Consider the following 24,174-nt stretch of genomic DNA (forward strand, 5'->3'; position numbering starts at 1 on the left):
GACCGTCGATGATGTCCTCCCTCAGCACGGTCCCGAGGCTCCGTGCTCGGCGCTTAATGCGCTAAAGTCTCTAAGTCTAGTCCGGTTCCCCTGAGATGAACCGGACCAGAGACAGCCGCTCGGCTCTGTAATGTTTGTTCTGTAGAAGCGAGATGACGGCCCCTTGGGGGTTTTACTCATCTCCTGCTGTCAAGGGAGCGGCTTGGCAAATCAAAATGAACGCCGTGCAGTGAGTACATGCAGCATCCGATCCAGCACCATTCATCAAACTGACAAACTCCCTGAACATTCCCTCCCTGGCTGTGAGCGCACTGAAGAACACCTGGATCGTCCCCTAAGGCTAGACGGGGCACCGGGGGGGAAGGGGACTCGCTGTGATCCGTCCGGTTTGAGTTGGAGTTCAGTGGGACTGACCGTCATTAAGTCTGCAGAGAGAGGAAGGATAAAGGCCTCGACTGATTGATGGTTCAGCACCTCCATCCGCCTCGCCTCCTGTCGGGCCGAAGACGTTTCAGCCATTTCCCGAGCGAGATATCGTGCAAAGCATGTTCGGCAGGACGTGTGATCCGCGGGCGCTGGTGCGGCTCTTTTGTTTCGCTGTTTTCGTGTTCCACCTCCTTGATTAGGAGGCCGGCGTCTTCCAGGAGGCTCCACAACTCCGCTGTTGAGCTGCAGGTGTGGTTGAAATGCCGCCGGTGCGTCCTTGAACCAGAATCCGCTCATCTGCTGGCTTCACACGTCTTCAACTGGGAAGAGAAAAGGTCATGTCGCTGCAAGCCGAGGAGGCGCCCTCTGGTCCTGGCGGCTCGGCGGTGTCACTCTGCTCCTCTTCCATGGTGCTTTTTTTTACCAGTGACACGTTAACACCGGTTTCCTTCTGCTGAGACGGGTCCATTAACAGATTCTGAGCCACTTAATATGGGGCTGTTGTTCTGTGTGTTGCTGTTTAGGTTGATGGTTGATGGTTGATGGTTGCCCTGCTCCTGATCAATAAGACCACTGTCTGTCACTGAAGGTCTGAATCCCTCCATACAAGTGTGAACTTTAGCCGGACTGTTTGACATGGGGGTTAAGTCTTCATGGGTGAGGGATCATGTCTTCATGATGGTGGTCCCGAGCTGCCTACATGTGCCTGAACCAGAGGTTAGGACCACCGGAAAGGGCCCCGATTCGGTTAAAGGGATGAGAACGTGCTCACAATGACGCAGATATGTATTATTATAACGCAACGCACAGTTGAGGCTGATGAGAAGTCAGGTTTTGAACAGATTTGGTGGTGAACCGCGGTGTTGGACGAACCGAAGACGTTGAACTGAGCATGATGAAAAGTCACCAAACGTGTCACCCTGAGGGGAACGTGAATCCATCAGCTAGATGTTCAGGTATTTCACTTAAAACCCACAAATGTCAACCTCATGGTGGCGCCAGAGGTAAAGTCAGCAGGTGAGGACCATGAACGTCTGTACCATCATATATAAATATATATTCTGTTCAATCTAGACCGAAGTGGTCTTGAGTGAGCTTCACGCTACGTTACAGAAAGCTTCCTCGTTCACTGCTGAGCTCGGTCACTTCATTATTTATTCAGCCGGACTTTTACTGTCTTTGAATAACCGAGACAGTCTTCACCCGTTCACTCAGCTTTCAGGGTTAGAAGGTTCAGCTAGTCTCTAACGTAGTCTCTGCTCACTGAAGCTCTACTGCCATGTGCTACATGTGATCAGGCCCGTGGACCTGCAGAGTCATCTGCACAGTGGTCCATTAGCTGCAGAGGACTCATCCGCTCTGGATTGGATCTCCCCCCCCCCGCCTTTCCCTCTGTGGACCTGCCCTCAACGCAGCCTGTGGTTTCCATAGAGACCACCGGGCCAATCCCGTCCTCAGTACAGTGGAGAGCTAATCCCTGTTTGGTCAACACCCTCTCTGTGCACACACACACACACACACACACACACACACACACACACACACACACACACACACACACACACACACACACACACATGTGAAAGCTAGAGCAAGAGTCTTTTGAAATGTAAATGTGATTCTTAAAAACAACAATGCAATGAAAGCACACACACACACACACACACACACACACACACACGTTGAAGCTCCACACAACAGAACTCCGTCTGTACACTAATAGATATTGGCCGTGTGATGAAGTGGACTCAATGGCTGCACGGGACCAGACCGTGTACCTGGGTTTAGGTGAAGCGGGTTGAACCCGGTTTGTGCTTTGGCTGCGGCTAATGAGATGTGTGGCTGGTGAACGGTTACATCATGAGACTGCTGTGTGTGTGTGTGTGTGTGTGTGTGTGTGTGTGTGTGTGTGTGTGTGTGTGTGTGAGTAGGTGGGTGACGGAGCTTTAACTGTATAACAGTCGGTGTTTTGCCTCAGCTCTCTGCTCTCCTGCTCCCTGCAGACCAGACACAGAAGTCCCCGGCTCCGCCATGACTCACAGACGCCACCGTCACTTGTGAGTACTTGTGTAAATGTTGCATGCTGGGGGATTTTTCCGAGGAATGAGGCGGCACTCGAGGAAAATTGCTGTAACGGTGGAAAAAAATGTCACTTTACATAGAAGAACAAATTACAATATAAAATGTTTCTTATTTCCTAGATATTTATGTGGTGATTTTAAAAACGTGTGATTCTTATGTGTGTGCTGCTCTGTGCACGTGCATGTATTGTGTGTGTGTGTGTGTGTGTGTGTGTGTGTGTGTGTGTGTGTGTGTGCATGTTGCTGTTGTATCACTGCTACCGTAGACTCCTCTCAGACTCCTTCTGCTGCACCAACAGAAGTAAAAGGTGGACGGTGTTTGCGTAGCACTGATGATGTCACACCGGCTGAGCTATTTTTAGACCGGGGTCTGAAGAAGGCGGGCTTTCTTTCCCCCCTTCTTTCCTAGAGTGTTGTTATTATTCAAAGCCCTCCACCGGCTCGTCCTCTTCTCTCAGCCGGGTTTTGGCCAATTTGGATCGGTCCAGCTGCAGCCTGTCACGGTGGTTGACCCGCTGCATTGCGAACACATCGACACTTTACGGATGTTTTCTCCTCAACACACAAACACAATCGCATGTTGTAACGCTGTAATTACGCGACTCGGGGAGAAAGCAGTGAAAGGCCTGTGAAATAAGTCAAATATACAGTATGCACTCGTAGAATACTTTACAATCTGTTTTACAGAAAACATAAAAAGCTCAGACTAACGACTATTGCTTCTAGCTATGCCAATATTAATGAAGGTGATCAATATTAATAAGGAATCTGCAAAAATTTAAAAGAAGTCTACTCTTACTGTACTTGAGGATTCATGTAGATTTCATGCATCAGGCTTATATGCAAATCACTCGCCTCAACACACAGGGCCTTAAACATTCCTGCATAACTGATGCTTTGAATGTTTCTGAATGAAAAATATGTTTCATAAACATGTTTGGCACCAGGCTTGAACCACCAATGCCACATGATGATCGTTGTGAAAGGGTTAGGCCACGATACTCCATTAAGGTTTGAGTTAAATTAACAACGTTATAATGTAACATTATGTTGATGAACAGTGGGAGCTGCGTTCACATGCTCTGACTGTCATGAGGACAGAAAACACACATGTTGATGAAATGTGTGGAACATTGTGTTCATGTTGCACAGCAGTGGAACGTTTAGATAAAGTCACACACTGAGCACAGATAATAGAAATATAACTGATACTGTGTGAAGAACACTGCTGTTAAAAAACACCTGATTAAGAAAATCATGCAAAACCACATCATTTTTAATAATGCCAGCCTGACTACTGCCTCTATTGAGACAATGCAAAAGATAACGAAGAACTTTGACATCCAACGTTTCATTGATTGCAGGAACGTACGTTGCTAAAGTCTTTTATTGGCGCCTAAAGGCTCCTTATGTGATGCTGTACTGCTCTTTATTTAAAATGACTAAAATGTGCTGCATCGGTCTCAGCACATAAAAGTCACGCTCTCTGCTCCACCGGTGCCGGGTTGCATAAGAAAGAAGGAGCCTCCATCTGTTCTACCCAGGGCTTGCCTGCGCTAAGCAGGGTTTTCATCATATTACCCAGCAGCCCCTCCCCCTCCCCGGGTCAGGGCACAGGCGCAAAGCCGACGCCGATCACGTGATCCGCCCCGGCTGAAGGTCGCTGGCGGGGCTGAGATTCCTGAAGTGCCCCGATGGATCACTGTCCGGTCCGGTTTGAGTCGAGAGCATCTCGGTCTTGTGTTGGAGACACTTGTGTTGGAGACACTTGCTCCCCCGGCCTTTGACTGGCTGTAGTCAGCTTCTCATCCGTTGTGCTCTCGCTCGACGGAGCAGACCAGAACTAATCCAATCTGTAGTGACACAAGGAAGTGTGGAAGTCAGATTGGGGAGATGCTCCTCTGTCCTGTTGTTGAGAGTCCACACACTGACTGTGTTTCTGTGCTCATCCATCTCTGTAGCACACAAGTGGACCTGTAGTGACCTGTAGTGTTTCAGGCCCTTCATAGCGAGTAAAAAGCTTTGTGATCCTCATATTTATTTATGTGATTGTTAATCTTTGAAGTGATCCTGATCCTGACACAAATAAGTGTTTGGTGTGTAAACTGTTACACCGTTACATCTGGAGTAAAGTACTGAATTCAAACAAAACGCTTTCAGACAAAAAGAAGGCAGAATATTTAAGGAGTTTACCTGATAAAACCGTCGTTATTCTTTTGTAATATGATGTAGAGATGTGTACCTAAAGTGAGACTAACCTTTGAAGGAATAAAAACACATTCCTCCTCTTCCAACTGAAAAGTTTATAGTGGCTAAAGTTTGCTAATGTTGGCGACATTTCTATAGATAGATCACTGCATCAGTTTATAATTGCTACTTGTGAACATTAGCGTTCATTCTTAGTCGTGTTTCTGGCCAACATTCACTCTGTTCTGCTCTGTTTTGACCTCCACCAACTACCGGCAGTAACAGGATTCTAATACGTTTATCCTCAACTACTCGCTAATGATATAACCAAAAAACTGAACCGCATCGTCTCTTACGTTTCCACATCTCGTCTCCGATTACGTAATACGTTTCTGATCCTTCGTATTGGAACTGTGTGTGTGAAAGAAGCACAGGACCTTCACCCAGGAGAACTCTATTCATGTCTTGCGTGAAGCCAGAAGTAACAAACTGATGTTAAGCCAAACCTAACCATGTGCTTCTGTTGCGTTGTTCTAACCACACGTTTACATAGAACGCGTATCTACCGGCTGCATTCTGTGGTTATCTCAGGCTGCAGACGCCATCGGAGCAAAGCGGCAATAATACGGCAACACGTTTCCCCGACAAGGCGATGAGGTAATTAATGTGTAAGTGCTCTTCAGAGGAGCACTTAACAATTAGACTTGAACGGCTGTTAATTATTGAGAAGCCGCGCTGTCAGACAGTGAATGGCACGGATGCGGTTAACACGGGGCGATGCCATTCATCCTCAGTGGCTGAGCAGAGTCCACACACATCCCTCACCGTGACAGAGTCCCAAACACAGCAGCTGCTGATTGATCGGACTGTATTGGAGAGTTGGTCGTCGGCATTGTTCCTGATATCACAGAAGGTAAATCCAGCCGCCGCCGTCCGCCCACCGCTCACTAATGAACGGAGCCGCTGGAATATTCAGGGGGAAGCTCCTGGTTAGACGCCTCGCTGTGCACCTTCACGCCTTGACAGACGGCGGCGTCACGCAGCCTTTGTGCGCCGCTGTAAGCCGCTGGAGGGTAATTGCTGCTTTCTATCTCCAGGTCCCTGACGCCACACAAACAAAGCCAGAGGGCCGAAGAAGAGACGCGGCAAACTAGCCTTGTTGGCCTTGCAGCGGTTGTTGTTGGTCGCGGTGATGTAAGAGCACTGCACCACGTGTGTGTGTGTGGGGGGGGAGGGTCAGCTGGAAACCGTCAGACTCGACAGTGACCTCACATGAGCGTCGTCATCGCCGTAAGAGATGGAGGAGCCATGGCTGCATCTTTAATGCCTTGTGTTCCCTCCCTCCTGAGTTGATCTCATCATGAAGTCTCTTTCATGGCAGCGCAGCCGAGAGTACCGCAGATCAAAGCGGCCTCGCTCTGCCGTCAATCTGCACCGAGGCGAATTTCAGGGCGGCCGGCAACTAAAGCTGTATACCTGCACAACACACACACACACACACACACACACACACACACACACACACACACACACACGCGTGGTGATTCTCCTGTTGTGCTCTGCAGTCAGGCTGGAGCTGTCATTCATTGGCTGTGCTTGCATGTTGTAGCTCGTGGTGCAGTTAGCATCTCGAGCTACAACATGCTCCGTCTTTTGTCTCTTCAGAGCGGGACAGACCTCTGCTTGATCAGGGGTTGTGGCTGATCTGGTTTCGGGGCGTTCCTGTCGTCTGATGGTTATCACCGGCTGTGATGCTGATCTCAGTTGCTTGAAACAAAAAGACAGCCTGACATTTGGGACTTCCGAGACTCGTTGGTACCGATGGCGTGGTAAGACCTGGGGTTTATTAGCTGTACTGGTGAGAGCGAACTAAAATAGTGAAGACCAACAATGAGCTTAAACTCGCTGTAAAGCGTCTTAAACCCGGCCTGACGTTCTGAAGAACAGTCCAGCGGTCAACAGGAGAGGTGGAGCAGTGTGGCTCCGCTGACGTTCTGCTTCACCTTTCATCTGGGTTCGTGGTGTCGGTGCTAACAGACCCCCGCTCCAGAGTGATTCAAAGACAGAACCGGACAAAGTGAGGCTCCGGTTCTACCGGTTCTAGAGGTGGAGACTGTCAGAAACGCTAATAACTTATGTAGTTATATCTCAAACATTTATAATGCTTTATGATATTATATATATTATATATTGTATATAATATTATGAAGCCTTTTATGGTGACTTATCAGGTATCTTCATACTTCATAACTAACTTTTTCTTTTGCAATAGTGAGAGTGAATTATAATTCCATAATTCTCACCTTTGTAATAGATTATTATCTTTTAATAATGTATCATAATTCATGTTCTCTAATTACTTAATTAATCTCACTTTTTGCTTCAAGCTATTGAAATAATATAAAATGAAATCTAAACTTTAAAGCAGCTAACTTATAATCACACTATAATTCATTAAAACAATATATTTAATCTTTTTTAAAAAAGTCAAGACTTCACATGAAAACACAAAGATGCAGCTTTTCAGAGCTGCTCCATTGTTCCGTCGACCTGCTGATGTCATCAGGCTCACTGGGCTACGCCGGTGGTTGCGGTTGATAAATGCCATCATTCGTTCAGCACCGCCGTGGTGGTGCTGGTCTTTAGGGCGGGAGTCCACCAGAGGGAGCACAGAGCCCCGGTCCAGAGGACTGGAGCTGCAGCGGTTCTGACTCTCATCTCAGTTCAACGACTGCATGTCGACTCTGACCAGCTGCTCATTAGAGTGAGTTCACTCTGTTTGCATCACAGTGAAAGTATTCATATTCTCTCAGCGTCAGGCTGAGATTACTTCCTCTTTATGAAGCAATAAGAACATCTGAACTGAGCTCAAACCTGTTTCCAGAGCTCTTTGATGTCATTCGGGTCTTTACGTCTTACGTTGACGTTTGCATCTTAATATTTTAAGACAGCCCTCAGGCTGTGAACACAAACCAATATCGGGCGACTTCTGCCTGTTTTAACCCTCCTCATTAGCATATGTACACAAAACATCGTTGTGTTTGAAGCGGTCTCTTAGGTCACGCACTATAACAGAGTTTAAAATAGTTCAATCAGAATATGTAGAACACAGCGATGTACTCGTCACTCCTCCTCAGACCTCAGCTGGCCTCACAATGGCTTCCATTACACTCACAGGGCGGTCCCCCTCCCCGGTCCCCCCCCCCCCCCCCCCCCCCCCCCCCGCCTGGGTGGCGGCAGGCTCATGGGGGCCGTTAGCACCGCTGGCCTTGTTTATGGATTCCCCGAGCTCAGGGCGTGGAGAGACGCCGATGAGGCCGCCGCTGGCCGTTTATCACTCCCCCGATACCAAGCGGGGGAATTTACACCGCGTCCAGGCGAGGGAGGGAACCCTGTGTGGTGCAGGGAGGGCGAGGCCTTTAATGGACCCTGAGGGGGGGAGCGAGGCCTTTAGTGGACCCTGAAGGGGGGAGCGGGTCAGGGCGGGGCCACCACCATCATACATCCCCCGAAGGAAGAAGGCATCAAACCCTTTATCTCGATCGTATCGCAGAACATTTCTCACACAACAAGCTGAGACCCGAATCTGTGGAGAGAGAATCTGGGTCACATGGTAAACTGTGAAGTTTCCGTGAGGATAAACAAGATAATGGGATCCGTTCTGCCGACTGAATCAGCAGAACGGTGTGGCTGCCGGCGGAGTTTGTTGCCTCAGCTGTTTTTTTGATTATTTTTTTTGATTTTCAAGGAAATACAAACCGCTGTATCTTCCTAATAATCAGAAGTCAACGTGTTCTACGAGCGGCACTAGCATGTGAGAGCGTGATGTATGAGGAACAACGACATCACAGAGGCGGCGTCCTTCTGGGTGGAACTGTGAACGGCTGAAAAGTTACTAAAGTAAACGTAAGAAATGAGTCCAGCTTAAGTAAACCGCTCCCTAACGACCATCTCATGGGCCCAGCGGGGGTCCGGAGAAAGGGTTCCTGTGGGACCAGCAACCCTTCATCTGGGCCTCGTGTGTGTTGACACTTTCAACTAATGCTGGGATGTTGTCCTCCCACAAATATTATTAGAATGGACTGAAATGTGCAGCTTGTATTAAAGTCATGTGGCTCGTTTGTTGAGTTCACTGGGTGAAAGATATCTGACTATAAAGCAAGGAATGTGTGTGTGTGTGTGTGTGTGTGTGTGTGTGTGTGTGTGTGTGTGTGTGTGTGTGTGTGTGTGTGTGTGGGTTCAGACACTTAAGTTCCATTCTCATATTTGCGTCCATCGTAAAACAATATCGCGGAGCTTTAAAGGGTCTATTTATGAGATATTGAACACTAACAGCTGTGTGTGCTCTGTAAAGACAGAGGGGTCACGTCTCAGAGAGCGTCTCGTAATCAGAGCTCCTCTGTTCTTTCCTTTGAGAGCAGAGAAGTTGAGTTTTATCATGAGCAGTAGTATTAATAAAGGAAATGTTAAGTTGGCAAATACTGAAGTTTGACACCCTGCAATAAGCGGCTGAACTACGCATCGGCCCTGTTGGTTTTCCTACATGCACGGTGCGTCTCGGGAGTCGTTATCCTCACTACGCGATGAATAGGGCGGTCACGGGGCCGGTTGCTGGTCCCTCTCCGGAGGTTCTGATTCGCTGACCTAAGACGGTCAAAGCCCGTGAATTAAAGCCGAGCTCAGCTGGACCGAAGGGCTCGTCCTCCCTCAGGTGCCAAATGGATTCTGCAGTTATTACCATAACGCTTCGCCCCGGCTCATTTAGCCGCAGCCCACAGCCGGTCAGGGGAGGAGCTGCAGCTGGTGCGGCTGCTTTTACCGCTGCGATACGTCAAGTGAAGTAGAAGCCGGGACCTCGTCCTCGACTCGTGCGACCGAACCGGTGAAGTGGTCCTAATTAATGGTCATTTCTGGTGGGATTCCCTTTGTCTACCCTCGTAAAGAGGAAGCGATCGGGCACAGTGGACGTCTCCCTCCAGAAACAGCATGATGGATGACCGGCCATTTGGCTCCACCGTCTGCTCGATAATGCCCCCCCCCCCCCCCCCGAGTCCCTGGGATGTCGTCGTCATGACAAAGGAAGCTGTTTACCCTGGTCCTTAATGAGGAGACAGGAGCATGTGTGGCCCGGTCCACAACCCGTCTCCTCCTGTGACGCTGAAGGAACGAAGACGAGGAGGAGACTACTTTCACTCCAACAGATGTAACATTATGTATCTGTGTCGAGAGAGAAACAAGCTTTTAAAGGGACACTCCGCTTATTTGACTCATTTAAGTTTAGTTGTCGTTGTATAAAGGAGTAAAATAAAATGAATTAAATTAAATTAAATCAAAATTATATTATATATTATATTATAATGATATATATATATAATATATTATTATAATTATATTATATATATTATAATAAATTAAATAAAGAAACCCAGATGATGTTTTATCAGAAAGACATTTATAAATTGAATGTTTAAATACTTTGGCTTTTTCCAGGCAGACAGGCTCTAGTAGAAGACACTATTGAGTTGCGTTATGGGAAATGTAGGCTCCAGTTATAAAAGATAATTAAATTAGTAGTTTTAATGATGAATTGTAAGCAGCTTGGAGCTAATATTAGGACGTCCGTCTCTAACATCTATTTCATATTGTTGTGAAAAGATCTCCTTGAAACAACTGTTAGCTCTGAGCTAACGTTTTGTTAGCTCAGAGTCCCTTCATGTCCTTGGCCTCGATACGGTGCCGTGATCCCGTTACATGATGGTCTCTTGTGTTCTGTTTCCACAGTCTTAGCTTTGTTGTATATTTGTAACGTATGAACATCTCTACAGGGTCTCTTTGACGGATCTCTTGGCAAAAAGCACTTTAAGGTGAAATCCATCACATAGTTATAGTGCGAGAGTGACGACAGCTTCTTCCGCCCGCAACCTAGATTTGTCTTTTTTAAACCCTTCTCTTTGTGAACCCCTCAGCCTGATGGAGGTGAGGCTCTAGCTCACAGGAGAGTCCTGGTGTTCGCTAGACTCTAATGAATGGACCGCTCCATTAGTAGGCCTTCCATCAACCGGTCGGGCCTCGTAGCAGGCGGAGGGAGATGGTGTCGGTCTGCGGCACCGGTTCCGCTCGTTGCTGTCGGACCTTCCTCTGCCGTGCTCGTGGCTCGCAGCCTTTGTTCTCACGCCGTCTGTTCTCACTTCAAAGCTGCGCGCCGGGGCTGAATATAATTGCCGTATCGCTTCACGCAGCTCCCCCAACCCGGACCCGCTCCGTGGCGCTGCGAGCGCCGGCATCGCATCCAGCCGCCGGAGCGCCACCGCCAGCTGACTCATCGCGGCGGAAAGCAGCGACGCCCATCCAAACCGGGATATCTGCGTGGAGCAGAGAGCCACCGTGGCCCTGTGCGCTGCTCGGGTTCCTTTGGCTCTCAGCTGAACGGACTTCTTTCGTCAGCGTTCTATCCCTTTGCACCAACAATAGCTTATTTTTAAACCTGTGTAAAAGCTACTATGATTTATTTTTTTCCTCACAGATTTGTACTTCGGGGAACAAATGTAATCATCAACTATTGATGACCTGCGCTTCTACACTCATCATTAATTCATCCGTGCATCTGTACTCGTCTATTTCCCTTCACGCCGCATTATTTTGTACAAGTCTTACAGTTAGTGTGTTTATATCTTATCTTGAAAGCCAGGCTGTCAAACCAAGTGTGAATGTTTAAAACAGTTTAATTACCTTAAACTGTAGGGGCTGTATCGCTCTCTTTGTATATGATGCTATGCAGTTACACGTTAGCTTAGTTAATAAAATACATCTTTCTCAATTATAAGCTAGCAGGATTTAAAGATGAACCCTTGTTGCTACATATAAACAGGACTTGTGAGTAGGAAGTGGACTGCTCTGGACCCACAGTGCCGATTGGTTCGCCCCGCTCTGACTCTGAGCCCTCTTCTTCGACCAATCGGCGCGAGTCATCGGTGTCTGTGTTCGACCAGCCCAGGCTTTCTGTGCCCACGTGTGAGACCGGGCCGGGCCGGGCCGGGCCGGGTCGGGTCCTCACCAGAGCCCTCTTTGCACCATGTGCTGCTGCCGATTAGCCGGCGAGAGGCTGTGCAGCATCTGATAAAGCCCTAATTGACGCGGCCACCGGGGGAGGCCTTTGTGTGCTCTTTGTTGGCCCCCGGAGTCAGACCCCGTCACTCTCGCTCGCTTAGACAATAGGAGCAGCTGTAGCTCAACGCTGAGGAGCTGTGGTGAGGATGGGGGACAGGGACCTCCTCTGCTGCTGACGGACTGGGGGAAGAGGGGATGGGGACAAGGAGGTGGGGGTGGTCTTACAGGAAAGAGGGTTGTTTTGGGACAAACCTTCTTTTTTTTTTTGTGGAGAAGCCGTGGTGTCCGGTGGCTGACGTCTCTATCCAGGCGCTAGAGGAGCTTTTTGCGTGGACACTCGGGGAGGACGGGACGGGACGGGACAGACAAAGGGAGCAGAGGGATGTAGGTTCAACCCCCTCCATGTGGCCCACATCCACACAGGCAGGTGCTGACATGGGACCGTACCATGTGCGTTGTCTAAACTGGGCTTTGCTCTTCTGAGTGTAACTTTCTTCTTCTTCGACCGATGGACCCTCGTGTGAGCGATGATGTTTTTTAATCTGAGCCTTTGTTACTAGCTGACAAAATGCTGAAGTTCAAGTCTTTTTGTTCGGATTACTGGCAGTTCCTCTGTCTGCAGCCTCTGCACGGCTTCTATAGAAGGTGAGTCTCTTTTCTAGTCAAAGACAAAAGACACACACGGCGTAGACCTGGTTCTAACTTGTGCTGCCCTCTGTGTGAGCAGACGTCTTCTGGTCTTCTCGTGTCGTCCCCACGCTTTGTTTTCTTTACTCACAGAGGGGCTGAAATGAGGCAGGAGGCCCACGTGTGTCTGCGAGGTCAACTGGTCTGAATGGAAGCGCTATTGTTGCGGTTTGCCCCCCCGACAAGCTCGGTACTCGGCCTATTGTGTGTGTGTGTGTGTGTGTGTGTGTGTGTGTGTGTGTGTGTGTGTGTGTGTGTGTGTGTGTGTGTGTGTGTGTGTGTGTGTTGTCCTGACGCGTGCTCAGTCGTCTCTATAATTCCAACACAAAACACACGACCTACGAACGTGAAGGCTTAAATGAAGGCCGCTTCTAAACAGCTGGAAAACGATCAACTGACCGTTGTTTTTTTACATGACTTTTGAGTAAAGACGTTGAAATGGGTTTGTGCAGTGAATGGACATCAAGCCAGTAAGCGACACACTCAGCTTGAAGGCTTTCTTTAGCGGCTTTCTTCTGGCCTCTGTTGGGTCTCATCCTCTCTGTGATGGTAAAGACCCTCGTGGGTCACCTGAGATGAGCTGACTCTCCTGTCTGGTTCAGAGAGCGGCAATCAAAAAGGTGAATATGCAAATGTGGAGATATTTATTCATGAGTCCACCCACCCCCACACAGTCTTGTCTCTGGGGGGGGGACACAACCCCCCCCCCCCCCCCCCCCCCCCTTCGACACGGCTTAATGCTCATGTGTTTCCCATTTAAATACCCGGCGCTGATTGGATGGTGGAGACCCATTTCATCCACTTTGAGGATGAGCCAAACCTTTGTGCTGCTTTGGAGTGGACTGGAAAGTGTTCATTCTGGTGTTGGGGTTCCATGATTACTTTGTGTGACTTGTCACTGTTCTCTCAGGTTGTTCTTAGGGATGTCGTACGTTGTTGAAATAGGAAGAGATGATGTGCACTGAACAAATGATGTGCAGCGTAATGTTTCTGTAACATTGGATCCATGACTCCATGAATTGTGCGTCATTCGCAACCGCCGCCTCCTGCTCCGTCTCAAGGTCCGATTCACAAAAAAGGACACGCATGGGACCTTTATTGGTTCATATTCCACGGCGTCTTCATCCGTCCAGCATCACAGAGACACCAGCTTGTCTGTAGACTCTTAGTCCTGTTTCCTGTCTTTTCATCTGGGAGTCCTCCAGTTGTTTGGACCATTCAAACACCAGCTTTGTTTCCACTATTCATTTCCACCATTGATTGCTTCAAATATTATTTGGTATACTTGTAAGCATCTTAACTTGAAGACCACGGATGGCAGTGGAGAACATGTATCAAATGAAGCAGTCGAGAGGATTTTTAACTGCAGATATCTGTGTGACATAAACAGATGCATCCATAGTATCTAGTCATGCATTCAGATTGTATTTTTCCAGGTTTTAGATGCATGTGAATGGAATTCTGCTCACTGGAAGTACTGGTAGATAGTTCTTAAGAACTCTGTTGAAGCCTGTGGATAATCCACTGTAATGAGTAATGTTGCTGTTGAATATTTTAATTTTAATGTTCTGTCACTTATGACGTCTCACAAAGCAAGTGAAGCCAAATCAGTGTCTTAGTGTTGTTTGATCAGTAGTCCGTGTGAATCGACCCTGGGACGGCGTCGTTGTGACGTCCTTTCTCCTCCTCTCGACTCCAGATCAATGACCCCTTTGGTAACGTGTCGACCCCCGCTGTGTGTCCGCTAATGGATGTACCTGGATGTGTTAATAGCCGGGGTTGACAATAGCGGCTGTTGTGTTGCTGCGGTGACGGCGCCGTACGCAGAGCTGCGGTGGGGCTGTAGGGAGCTCGACTCCCCTCTGCTGTTGTGGGTCACTGGCCCACATCAAACTGTCCAAACACGGTAGTTCATCAGCGCTGAAGGGAACCTCTTCTTCCCCCCCCCCCACCCCCCCCCACCCCTTCATCATTCACACCCACTGACTCCATTCTGCCTCACATTTCCTCTTCCCCGGGCAGACGTGACCTGAGCCCCTCCGTGTTCCGCCACTAACTCTTGACAGAATAATTGCACATAAAAGTGGCTCCTATTATGCATTCCAATTCCCCGCAGAAGATCGGGGCTTTGCCCTTTTTTTCCCCTCAAGGATTCATCAGATTACAGAGTTTTTATCTCGACGTTAACAGAGAGAGCCGTGGCCTTTTAATATTCCACTCTCATTGTGGAGTGGAGTGAGCGGTCTCCGCCGAGGACCAAATTCAGGACATCAAAGGGCTTCTTAACAAGCAGGTCCCTGGTCTTTCTCAGACTGATCCCGGAGGAGTCCTGAGTCTTTACAAATGCAGATGAATCTCAGATGAACCTCCAGAGGCTTCCAGGACTCACACCAGCTCACACAATAATGGGAATGATTTGTTGTTCCATGCTCTAGAGCCCACTGTGCACTCTCCGGAATAAAGGTGCTAACAAGAACCATAGAGGGTTCTTCGGCTTGTCCTCATAGGAGAATGCTCTTGATTCCTGGTAGAACCTTTTATAAAGGTTCCACCTGGAACCCTTTTAGTGTGGTGTAGCTAGAAACCTGTATAACAAGTTATACCTCAAACCATCGGTAAAAATACTGTGATGTGATGCTTCCACCCAACCAGGGTGTTCTACCGAGAACCCTTTTATATTCCAAGGGTTTCATCTAGAACCCACCCAAGGGTTCTATACAGAAACCGCTTCTATTCCAAGGCTTTCATCTAGGACTCATTTATATTCCAAGGGTGTGATCCAGAACCCAACCAAGGGGTTCTATACAGTACCTGTTTGTATTCCAAGGGTTTCATCTAGGACCCGCCCAGTGAATCTACTGAGAATCCTTTTGTATTCAAATATTTCATCTAGGAACCGCCCAGCAGGTTCATCTGGGAATGCATTTATAGTCATCTCAAACCCACCCAGGGCCTGAATGGTTCCCGATCCTAGTCTTTGGGGGTGTGGGCTTGGAGGATCTCTTTATATCCATTCACTCCACAATCCTTGAAGAACTATTTCTCCTAAAACGGGTTCTTTGGATGAAGAAAGTTCTCACCCCTAGTCTTACAAAGAACCCTTGAACAACCCACTCTTCAAAAAAAAGGTTCTTCAAAAGCAATGTTTCTGGGTACAACTTCAGCCCTTCCGGGAGAACCCTTGTGGAACCCTAATTAAGGGAGTATAATCATCTAAGGGACAAGTTGGAACGTGTGCTCCAGTAGTGGCTTGGATGGAGTGCTAATTGCATTAATTTACGGGCCAAACGGAGCGCCTGTGAATGAGCCGGTCCTCAGAGCGCTGACGCTGCGCTCTGTCAAATCCTGCCAGCAGCTCGTTCACATCGAGTGCTGCAGGGTTCTCTCGGCCTGCCAGACAATCCTCCGCTACACCCAGAGGCAGATACGCCTCGTAGCGGTCCGTTTGGACCGCAGCCGCCAGCGCCGCTCTCTGTGGTCCTTTTCTCTCCCCGCCGTGAAATGGAAACATCAAAGTCGGAAGCCGCCGTCAAATCGATCTGCTGCGAAAATGCGTAGTGTGGCGGTGAAACTCTGAGCTTGCGGTCGGAGCTTCGTAGCTCGAGTCGAGGCGCAGAGTGACACTGGTGCTCCCTGTGGTTCAGTTCATATTAAAGATGTCTGCTGCTTTCATCTTGGTCCTTCACTGTATTTGGGATATTCAGACAATGGACAAACGTAAAGCAGCAGAGAGTTCGGTAATCTCACATTTCCACCACGTCACTGATACTGACTGTTGTCTTCATGGCCGCCAATAGCTGACCCTGTCCATGGGAGAGGGGGGGGGGGGGGGGGGGGGGAGACAGGCCGGCAGACGAACGGAGAGGAATGTGGAGCAGGTGCTCAGAGGAAGGCCACGGAGGCCAACGGGGAGTGAAAATACTTGGCTATTCTTGAATGTCTAAAGTAACAAAGGCAAACTTGTGACGCGATCGGTGTGAGGATCTGCATTACTGTGAGTCAGCGTGTCCTTCACACGCAGCTGACGTGTGTCACTACTACTGCTGCTGGACCAATCGCTCAGGACTTAACGTGGAGCGTCGGTGGTCCAGCAAAATAGAACTAGATGATTGAGTTCCACCTTAAACCAGTTACAGCATTAAAAACCTTATGTGCACATCGTGGCACCGGTGGTAATAATCAACAATACTAATAATACAACGGAAGGATTCCTTCTGTATAAAACACACACATTTGTTTTCTGCTTATTTCTCTGGTGATGTTTCTGTACTTGGCTGGCTGATGGAGACTACCGTCCACAGCATCACGGAGCTCCTCTGCTCCTCTATTACCACGGCCTGCCACACTGCCAGAACATCTTTACCACACACGTCTCACGTCACACGTCTCACGTCACACGTCTCACGTCACACGTCTCACGTCACACGTCTCACGTCTTTTATGCTGCATTTATCTCGGCTGATTTAGCGATACGTGACTTCAGTCCTCTCTTCCGTGTTATATTACCCCCCGACTCTGTTGAAACGGTTAATGTTAACGGTTAATTAAGCAGTGTGTTCCACACCCCCGAGGCCTGAAACCATCTGTAGAGAGGCTGTGAAGAAGAGGTGAGACCCTCTGCACCTCCTGAACGGAGGTCACGGAGATGATTTCGGGGAAGAGTTGGCGGCGGAGAGGCTGCTGGTGGAATGCAAACATGCACCCGGTGTTATACGCTGAAAAGGCGAGGAAGTGTGTCTCCGCTCAGCAGCTGGCCTTACTTGGTAATGCGGGTCCGGGACTCTGCCCTGCTGTGAGTCTACTTTTATGAATGCCGAGGAAAAAAAGGGGAAGTGATAAAAGCAGCAGTAAGTTAAGTAACCCAACCTCCAGGAGGGAGAATTAGTCAGCAAGGAAAAGGCTGGTCCGTGTTTTGTGATCATGTGAAGAGAGAGGGAGGAGTGGCGTGGAGGGGTGGGGGGGGGGGTTAGGGGGGTGATGGTAGAGCTGCTGCTCCTCTCCCTCATGCAGACTGTCTTCAGCCTGGAGTTGCTCTCCGCCGATCCCAAATCTCAAGTTTCTCCAGCCTGACGATGCGTGGGACATGTGGGATCTAATGTGGAAGTACTGCATTTCAGTTCGGACGATAAGGTAGGGGGGGGGGGGTCCTGTTCCAGAGCTCCATTAGTGGGGTGGGGGGGGGTTCTGAGTCTGTTTTTGATATATTGTGACGCCCTTTAGACCCGGAGGACCGGATGCTCGCGAAGTTTAAAACACAGGCGTCATGGTTCGCTGTCAGTGGTTGTGTTGAAGTGACGGTGGAGGAATGCACGTTGTTGACTTAGTGAGAAGTCGTGAGACGTTTGGCAGCTGTGGTGTGTAGATCCCCGTCTCACGGGTCAACATCACGACCAGGACCAGCAGCTAAAAGGTACGGTCGGTTTGGATTGCAGCTGACATTGTGTTCAGAATGTCAGTGAAGAGTGACGTCAGAGTCTTCAGTCGGCCCAAAAACCCAAATGTATTTGACCTACAATAGTATAGAATGTGGGACATGTTCACGTTAAGGAAGCTGGGTTCAGCCCTCATCATTGGTTGCATACATGTTGTGCAGCCAAATGCTTTCGTTTTCCATAAATCATCTCACGACCTTCCGTTGTTTCCGAATTCTGGCTGAAACGATTAATCGGTGATTCAAATTGTCGCGTATCTTAATCGATGTTCTGCTAATCGATTGACTCTTCGATTGCTGGACCGCTTGTTTCGGCGTCTAGTTCAGATGGACCTTCATGCTGCAGCGGAGGACAGGAAGGCGATGCACACTTCCGTGTGGTGACTTGGGGAACGGTGTACCGTGAGAGACGCAGTAGTAGCGGATGGGTTGAAGCATTAATGGTTCCACACAGTCATGTCACCGCAGACGGGCTAAAATTAGTGGCTACAGCAGCCTGAGTCAGCAGGAGCCAATCAGCATTCATGAAGTCCTCTGGTCTGTAATTCCAGTCCCCGTGGGTCGGAGCTCGTGCTCCAGTGCAGGAGGAGATGCTCCTCCCCCTCGTCTTCTCATTGACTCTCTGATCCCACATCTGGTACGACGTCTTCTGTAACTTGGCCTTCCGACAGTGTTTTCCGTCTCTGCTGATTTCCCACGAAATGCCACAACAGTTAAATGCTTTTTCCTCTTGGATCGGGGGGGGGGGGGGGGGGGTGCTTCTGCCTGCTTTGCTAAAAATGACCACATAGTCACTCACACATGCAGACGGGAGCTGGAGGTCTGGAATCCAGTGTGTGGTATTTTTAAATGATCCCTGTCCGTACACTCCGTGTGACCATGCACACACACACACACACACACACACACACACACACACACACACGGCCCGAGCAGTTAGAGCTGGAATCCATTAATTGCGTCAATATTCACTAAAATATACATCTCTGTGTCTCTGGCTGCTAAATGACCATGTTCACAAAGTTGTTCCATAACTTTGTCCTCTGTTTGGTCCTGGGTGTGTAGAGAGTCTACAGTGTGTTGATACAGCTTCACAGCTTTACACACCTTTCACTGTGGTGCACAGACTGACCCTCTGACAGGACTCCTCTCTGAGCAGGAGAGAGAGAGAGAGAGAGAGAGAGAGAGAGAGAGAGAGAGAGAGAAGACGGCGTTGTCTGCCAGCAGTACATTCCTGAAGGCGGGAGTCATACCGCAATAACTCTCCTCTTCTCTCTCGTGGAGGTCTCTCTCTCCTCTGACCCCACTACTCTGTTATTTCTCCCAGCTAATGCTTCACTACATACCAGCCCCATCTGTGTGTGTGTGTGTGTGTGTGTGTGTGTGTGTGTGTGTGTAATTTTTTTAACCTGCTTTACTGGACTGTTTTTGTAATAAAGCTCGGCTTTACTACAGGGTCTGGCCCTCGCTCTATTGTACCACTGTATTTATTTTAAAGGGTGTGTGTGTGTGTGTGTGTGTGTGTGTGTGTGTGTGTGTGTGTGTGTGTGTGTGTGTGTGTGTGTGTGTGTGTGTGTGTGTGTGTGTGTGTGCGTGCGTGCGTGCGTGCGTGCGTGTGTGTGTGCTTGCAGGCCTTTTTAAATAAAGGTTTGCCAGTGACACAGTAGAGGCCAGGGAACCTGATCTGTTCCATTTCTAGTGTAAAGCCAGAGGAGCACGGGGTATTAATGATTGAAGTCAGAGGCTCAGAGTCAAAGCTGCTAGTTTGGGGTGAAGTTTGCAGAGCTCCTCTCGTGAACCTGGAGGGAGAGCGGTCGGGTCAGGGACCTCCTCTCCACACGGCAGCTGGTGAAGAGAGCGGCGGCGTCGCCTCAGGAGGAGACGTGTGGTGAGTGTGGGTCCGATTCACCGCTGCTCAGCCGCTCACATATTGTTAGACGTTCGCTGGTGAATCACTGGAATGACTTCCGTTTCCTCTCACGCTTCTGTGACCTGTGTCGGTGAACCTGGGCAATTTATTTCAGCTGCCATTCTTCAGTAATTTCACACTTCTGGTCTTCGGTACGTGGGGAGTTCTGCTCATCCTGGTTCGGCCGGTGAGATCCGGTCTTGTTGCAGGTCACGGGGTGTCACAGTAAAGGCTTCTATCTATCTGGACACCTTTCTGTGGAATTCTCAGACTGTTGATGACTTCCATCAGAGGGACGCTCTCTATTGTTGTTGGTGTGTCAGTGTTGTAGTCGTTGTAAATATTTCAGCGCTGCAGTGTCTCCTTTCCACCTGTAATCTGAGTCGAGGTCTCTTTTCCCGGACTCTCAGTAGCTTCGGGTTCATTTGCGCTCCAGTGAGCAGAAAGTCCAATCCTCTCGCCGCAACATTCCTTTTGGCATTTTCTGCAAAAACCATGTTTCATAACAGCTCCGTATGAATTCTACATGTTAACACTGTGAAAATAACAATGACACTAAACAACAAGCCTTCATAGAAAACTACAGCAACATTCCAAAAACCACAAAATGTTTTCCTGGCGCTCGGACCGGAACGTCTCCGGATGTCACTCGGACGTTCTGCCACACATGCAGCCCTCGAGTCCACCTCCTTCAGTACCGGGAGATTAAGCCGTGATGTTCCGACAGAAGCGCCGTCTCCGTTTATTGCTCTGGATACGTGCTTGGATGGAATTGTAATGGATTCAAATTGCCATAACAATGAATAAATGTCGCCGTAATAACTGGGATGTCATCGCGGCGCGGGGGGACCGCTGCACTCGCCGTCTCTGTTAATCGCTGTCAGGTGCTATAATTGGCCGGTCCCAGCGCCAGTGGTGACCCGGGGCTGGGTCAATGATGACCGGGGGGGGGGGGGGGGGGGGACACAGCCGCCACCACCTCCTGGGGTCCTCATTTATCTTTTATGCATTTCAATGAGGCCGAGCTCATCCAACATTGATGTCCACAGCGGCCCCTGGGCGCGGTTCACTCCGTGTCAGCCCGCTGGGCTCTGACACCGGGCCGGGCCCTGGCTGCCCTGTGAGGCCCGACTTCACCCAACTCTGATAACAGCAACGCGCCGCCTGCTGACGGCAGAGGCACAGCCGCGCTCCCCCGGTATCCCCGGCAAACCACTTAACCACGTAAAGCTGCCGGCCGCATCCGCCGTGACCTTTCCCGTCCAAAGTGCTCCTCCCAGTGTGGCGTCGGAAAGTCCATTACGTTCTCCTCGGGAGGAGAGCTCCGCCTCCACCTTTTGTACATTTCAGAACGGCTCGCTGAGTTCAAACAGCTGGAGGGAGCGCTCGCCAGATTGTGGCTGTGTGCGTAACTGACCCACTAACTGTGGGTTTCCAGGGAAGTGCAGTGTGACCGAGCTGTTCCTCATCAGAACACAGAGTCCAACATCTGGCAGCGTGAGCGCTTCCTAAAATCACCGTTGTTTGAGTGAAACCTTTGCCCCAGAACCAAGTGGAGCGAAGAGGATTCTGGAGAGGAAGCCCAAGATGGTCTTGATTTCGGTTCTTGTAGTCTGCATAATATAATTCTTTTAAATCATTTGTGTACCGATCGTCCCCAAGAACCTGATGAAACAGATCAAAGTTCAGTTGACCGAACAGAACCTGATGAACTGAGTTGATGTTTTTCCTCACTGTGATGTCGTTCACATAAAAGTGAAATGTAAAACACCGACTAACTGTTCGTCAGATATTTAACCCGTCAGCTCAGTCGATATCACACAGCGCTGGTTCATAATGTGACGCCCTGCGGCTAATCAGCGGGGGGCTAATGGTTCCTGGAACACCTCCTGCTACTCGCCCACGCCCTTTGGCCAGGCATTCTGGGAAAGTATCCATCACTGACAGAGGGGAGGGGGGGAGGGGGGGGGGGGTTCTCACTGTTTTTGGCCAGTGGATGAATATTACCGCTGGAGGCGAGGCATGTTGTCGGTGATGTGTGGGGATGTGTGTTTAGAATGCTAACGGCTTCAGGTTTGGTTTAGCTAATGTAGACAATTAATTCTAATTAAATATTCATATTCAAATATCATAACCGACGTTACATCATTTGTTGACTGCACCAAATTGCCTGCAAGTAATTTACAGACCAGCCTTTAACCTCTGAACTTCATCCTCCTCCTCCTCTCCCTAATCTCCTCCTCCCCCTCTCCCTGTCTCCTTCTCTCCCTCTCCCTCATCTTCTCCTCTACCTCTCCCTCTCCCTCGTCTCCTCTTCTTCCTCTCCCTCTCCCTCATCTCTCCCTCTTCCTCTCCCTCGTCTCCTCCTCTCCCTCTCCCTCGTCTCCTCCTCTTTCTCTCCCTCTCCCTCTCTTCCTCCACTTTTATTATTCGTGGCTGTCAAATAATAAAGTCCACAATCAATTAGTGTGAGAGAAGGGCCCAATCAATTCCCGCCTATTTGCAATTCCTCCCCGTTAAACACTTTCCTTTATTACCAGTGTCATAATTAATGCGGAGGAGGTTGAGAGGAGGGAGGGAGGAGGGGAGGAGGGGAGGAGGGGTGTTGGCAGGGGAGGCATTTGTGTGTGTGTGTGTGTGTGTGTGTGTGTGTGTGTGTGTGTGTGTGTGTGTGTGTGTGTGTGTGTGTGTGTGTGTGTTAGTTATCATGTATTTGCTCCCTGGCGTTATCGCGGCAGTACACACAATACCACCACTCATCACATGTTTAATGGGCCGTGCTCACACACACACACACACACACACACACACACACACACACACACACACACACTCACTGTGCATTAATCTCTCCAGCGGGGGAACAAACGGCCTCAGAGGCTCAGCTGTCATGTTCAGTGAATAAGTTGTTGTAAAGACATAATGTATGTTTAAAGTCTTTAAAGTGTGAGAGATGGTCTCAACGTTGTGAAGTCTATGAGTCTCTGTATTGTGTTCTAGAGATAGCTTCTACAATTAGCATGCTAGCCGGTTAGCCCCGGTTAGGCCAGGGTGTGCCAACGGTTATTTTGTGCCCCGCCTCTAATCCTCCACGATCTACTGAAAACAAAGGGTGAACTGGGGCCTGACTCCGTCCCTGTGAGAGGATCCATGGGTTCTGATGAAGAAGGGCTCCCGACGGTGAACCGGGCCGGTAGACGTGACGCACACAGCTGTGTGTGGAGGCGTGTTTTATGAGCCGTAGGATGGGATGGCGGGGCCGTTGTGAGGGGGTCAGGTGGTGCGGCGCTGATAATTACTGGACAGTGGTCCCCACGCGGCAATCCGTCTTCCTCTGGCCTCGATGAAAAAGCCTTTTAACATGTGATTAGCTCTTAATGGCGGTTTGGATACGGTAACGGGCCGGAGTGCAGATATTTCACCGGAGAGCCGAGTGACCCGGGCGTGGACGATGGCGCCGGAGGGCCGCCGTGTTTGTATTTGCACGTTTTTATCCGGGGTGTTTTCCTGGGTGAGTCTCTCTCTCTTGTCTCCATTTCACTACATCTGTTTGATGGAGTGTGCAGGTGGAGCGATTGATGACTAGTGAGACGAGGCCCATTAGCAAAGCATAATGATAATGATAACCCACCAGTGTCTTTTATTTTTGTTGCTTTATCTCAATATTCTCTCTGTGTCTCTCTCTGTCTCTCTGTCTCTCTCTCTCTCTCTGTCTCTCTCTCTGTCTCTTTCTCTCTCTCTCTCTCTGTCTCTCTCTGTCTCTTTCTCTCTCTCTCTCTGTCTCTCTCTCTCTCTCTGTCTCTCCCTCTCTCTCTCTCTGTCTCTCTCTCTATGTCCCTCTCTCTCTCTCTCTGTCTCTCTCTGTCTCTCTCTCTCTCTCTGTCTCTCTCTCTCTCTGTCTCTCTCTGTCTCTGTCTCTCTCTCTGTCTCTCTCTCTCTCTCTCTCTCTGTCTCTCTCTCTATGTCCCTCTCTCTCTCTCTCTCTCTCTCTCTCTCTGTTTTTTTTGCTTGAAAACAACATTTCCTCAAAGAGCCGTTAACGATCTCGTTGTTGTGTTTCCCCGTTAAGCCGGCGGCTTTCATCTGATCCCGTCTATCGAGTCTCAGCGACGAGTTGCTCGGTAGAAATGAGATCCACGGTGCGTCGATAGAGGCTCCTTTGAAGAGAGACTCTCTCCATCACAACAGTTCTCTGACTGTTCTTAGCTCTGCACTTCCTCCACTGTTTTGACAAGAATGTTATCAGAGATGTCAGCGAGGCCTTTCATGATGCTTTTCACCCAAGACGGCACATTTTTGTACGATTTTGTTTTTGCAAAAGTGGTCAAAAGCGTCTCGTATCGTGT

General features: G+C 49.2%; 1 protein-coding gene across 2 annotated transcripts in view; it reads left to right on the forward strand.

Moving 5' to 3' along the window:
• The window catches only part of iqsec1b (IQ motif and Sec7 domain ArfGEF 1b), a 133,587-nt gene that overhangs the window by 77,899 nt on the left and 31,514 nt on the right, over positions 1–24,174 (forward strand). The window contains exon 3 of one of the 2 annotated variants that reach the window (XM_068711863.1): positions 2,430–2,483. The exons of the other annotated variant lie outside the window; for it this stretch is intronic. Within the exon in view, the coding sequence (XP_068567964.1) occupies positions 2,430–2,483 (54 nt within the window). The remainder of the gene's footprint in view (positions 1–2,429; positions 2,484–24,174) is intronic. 2 annotated transcript variants of the gene reach the window in all.

Source organism: Cebidichthys violaceus, unplaced genomic scaffold (genome assembly GCF_023349555.1).
Source record: "Cebidichthys violaceus isolate CVI_PGR_0920_01 unplaced genomic scaffold, fCebVio1.0.p SCAF_17, whole genome shotgun sequence".
Classification (NCBI taxonomy): Eukaryota; Metazoa; Chordata; class Actinopteri; order Perciformes; family Stichaeidae; genus Cebidichthys; species Cebidichthys violaceus.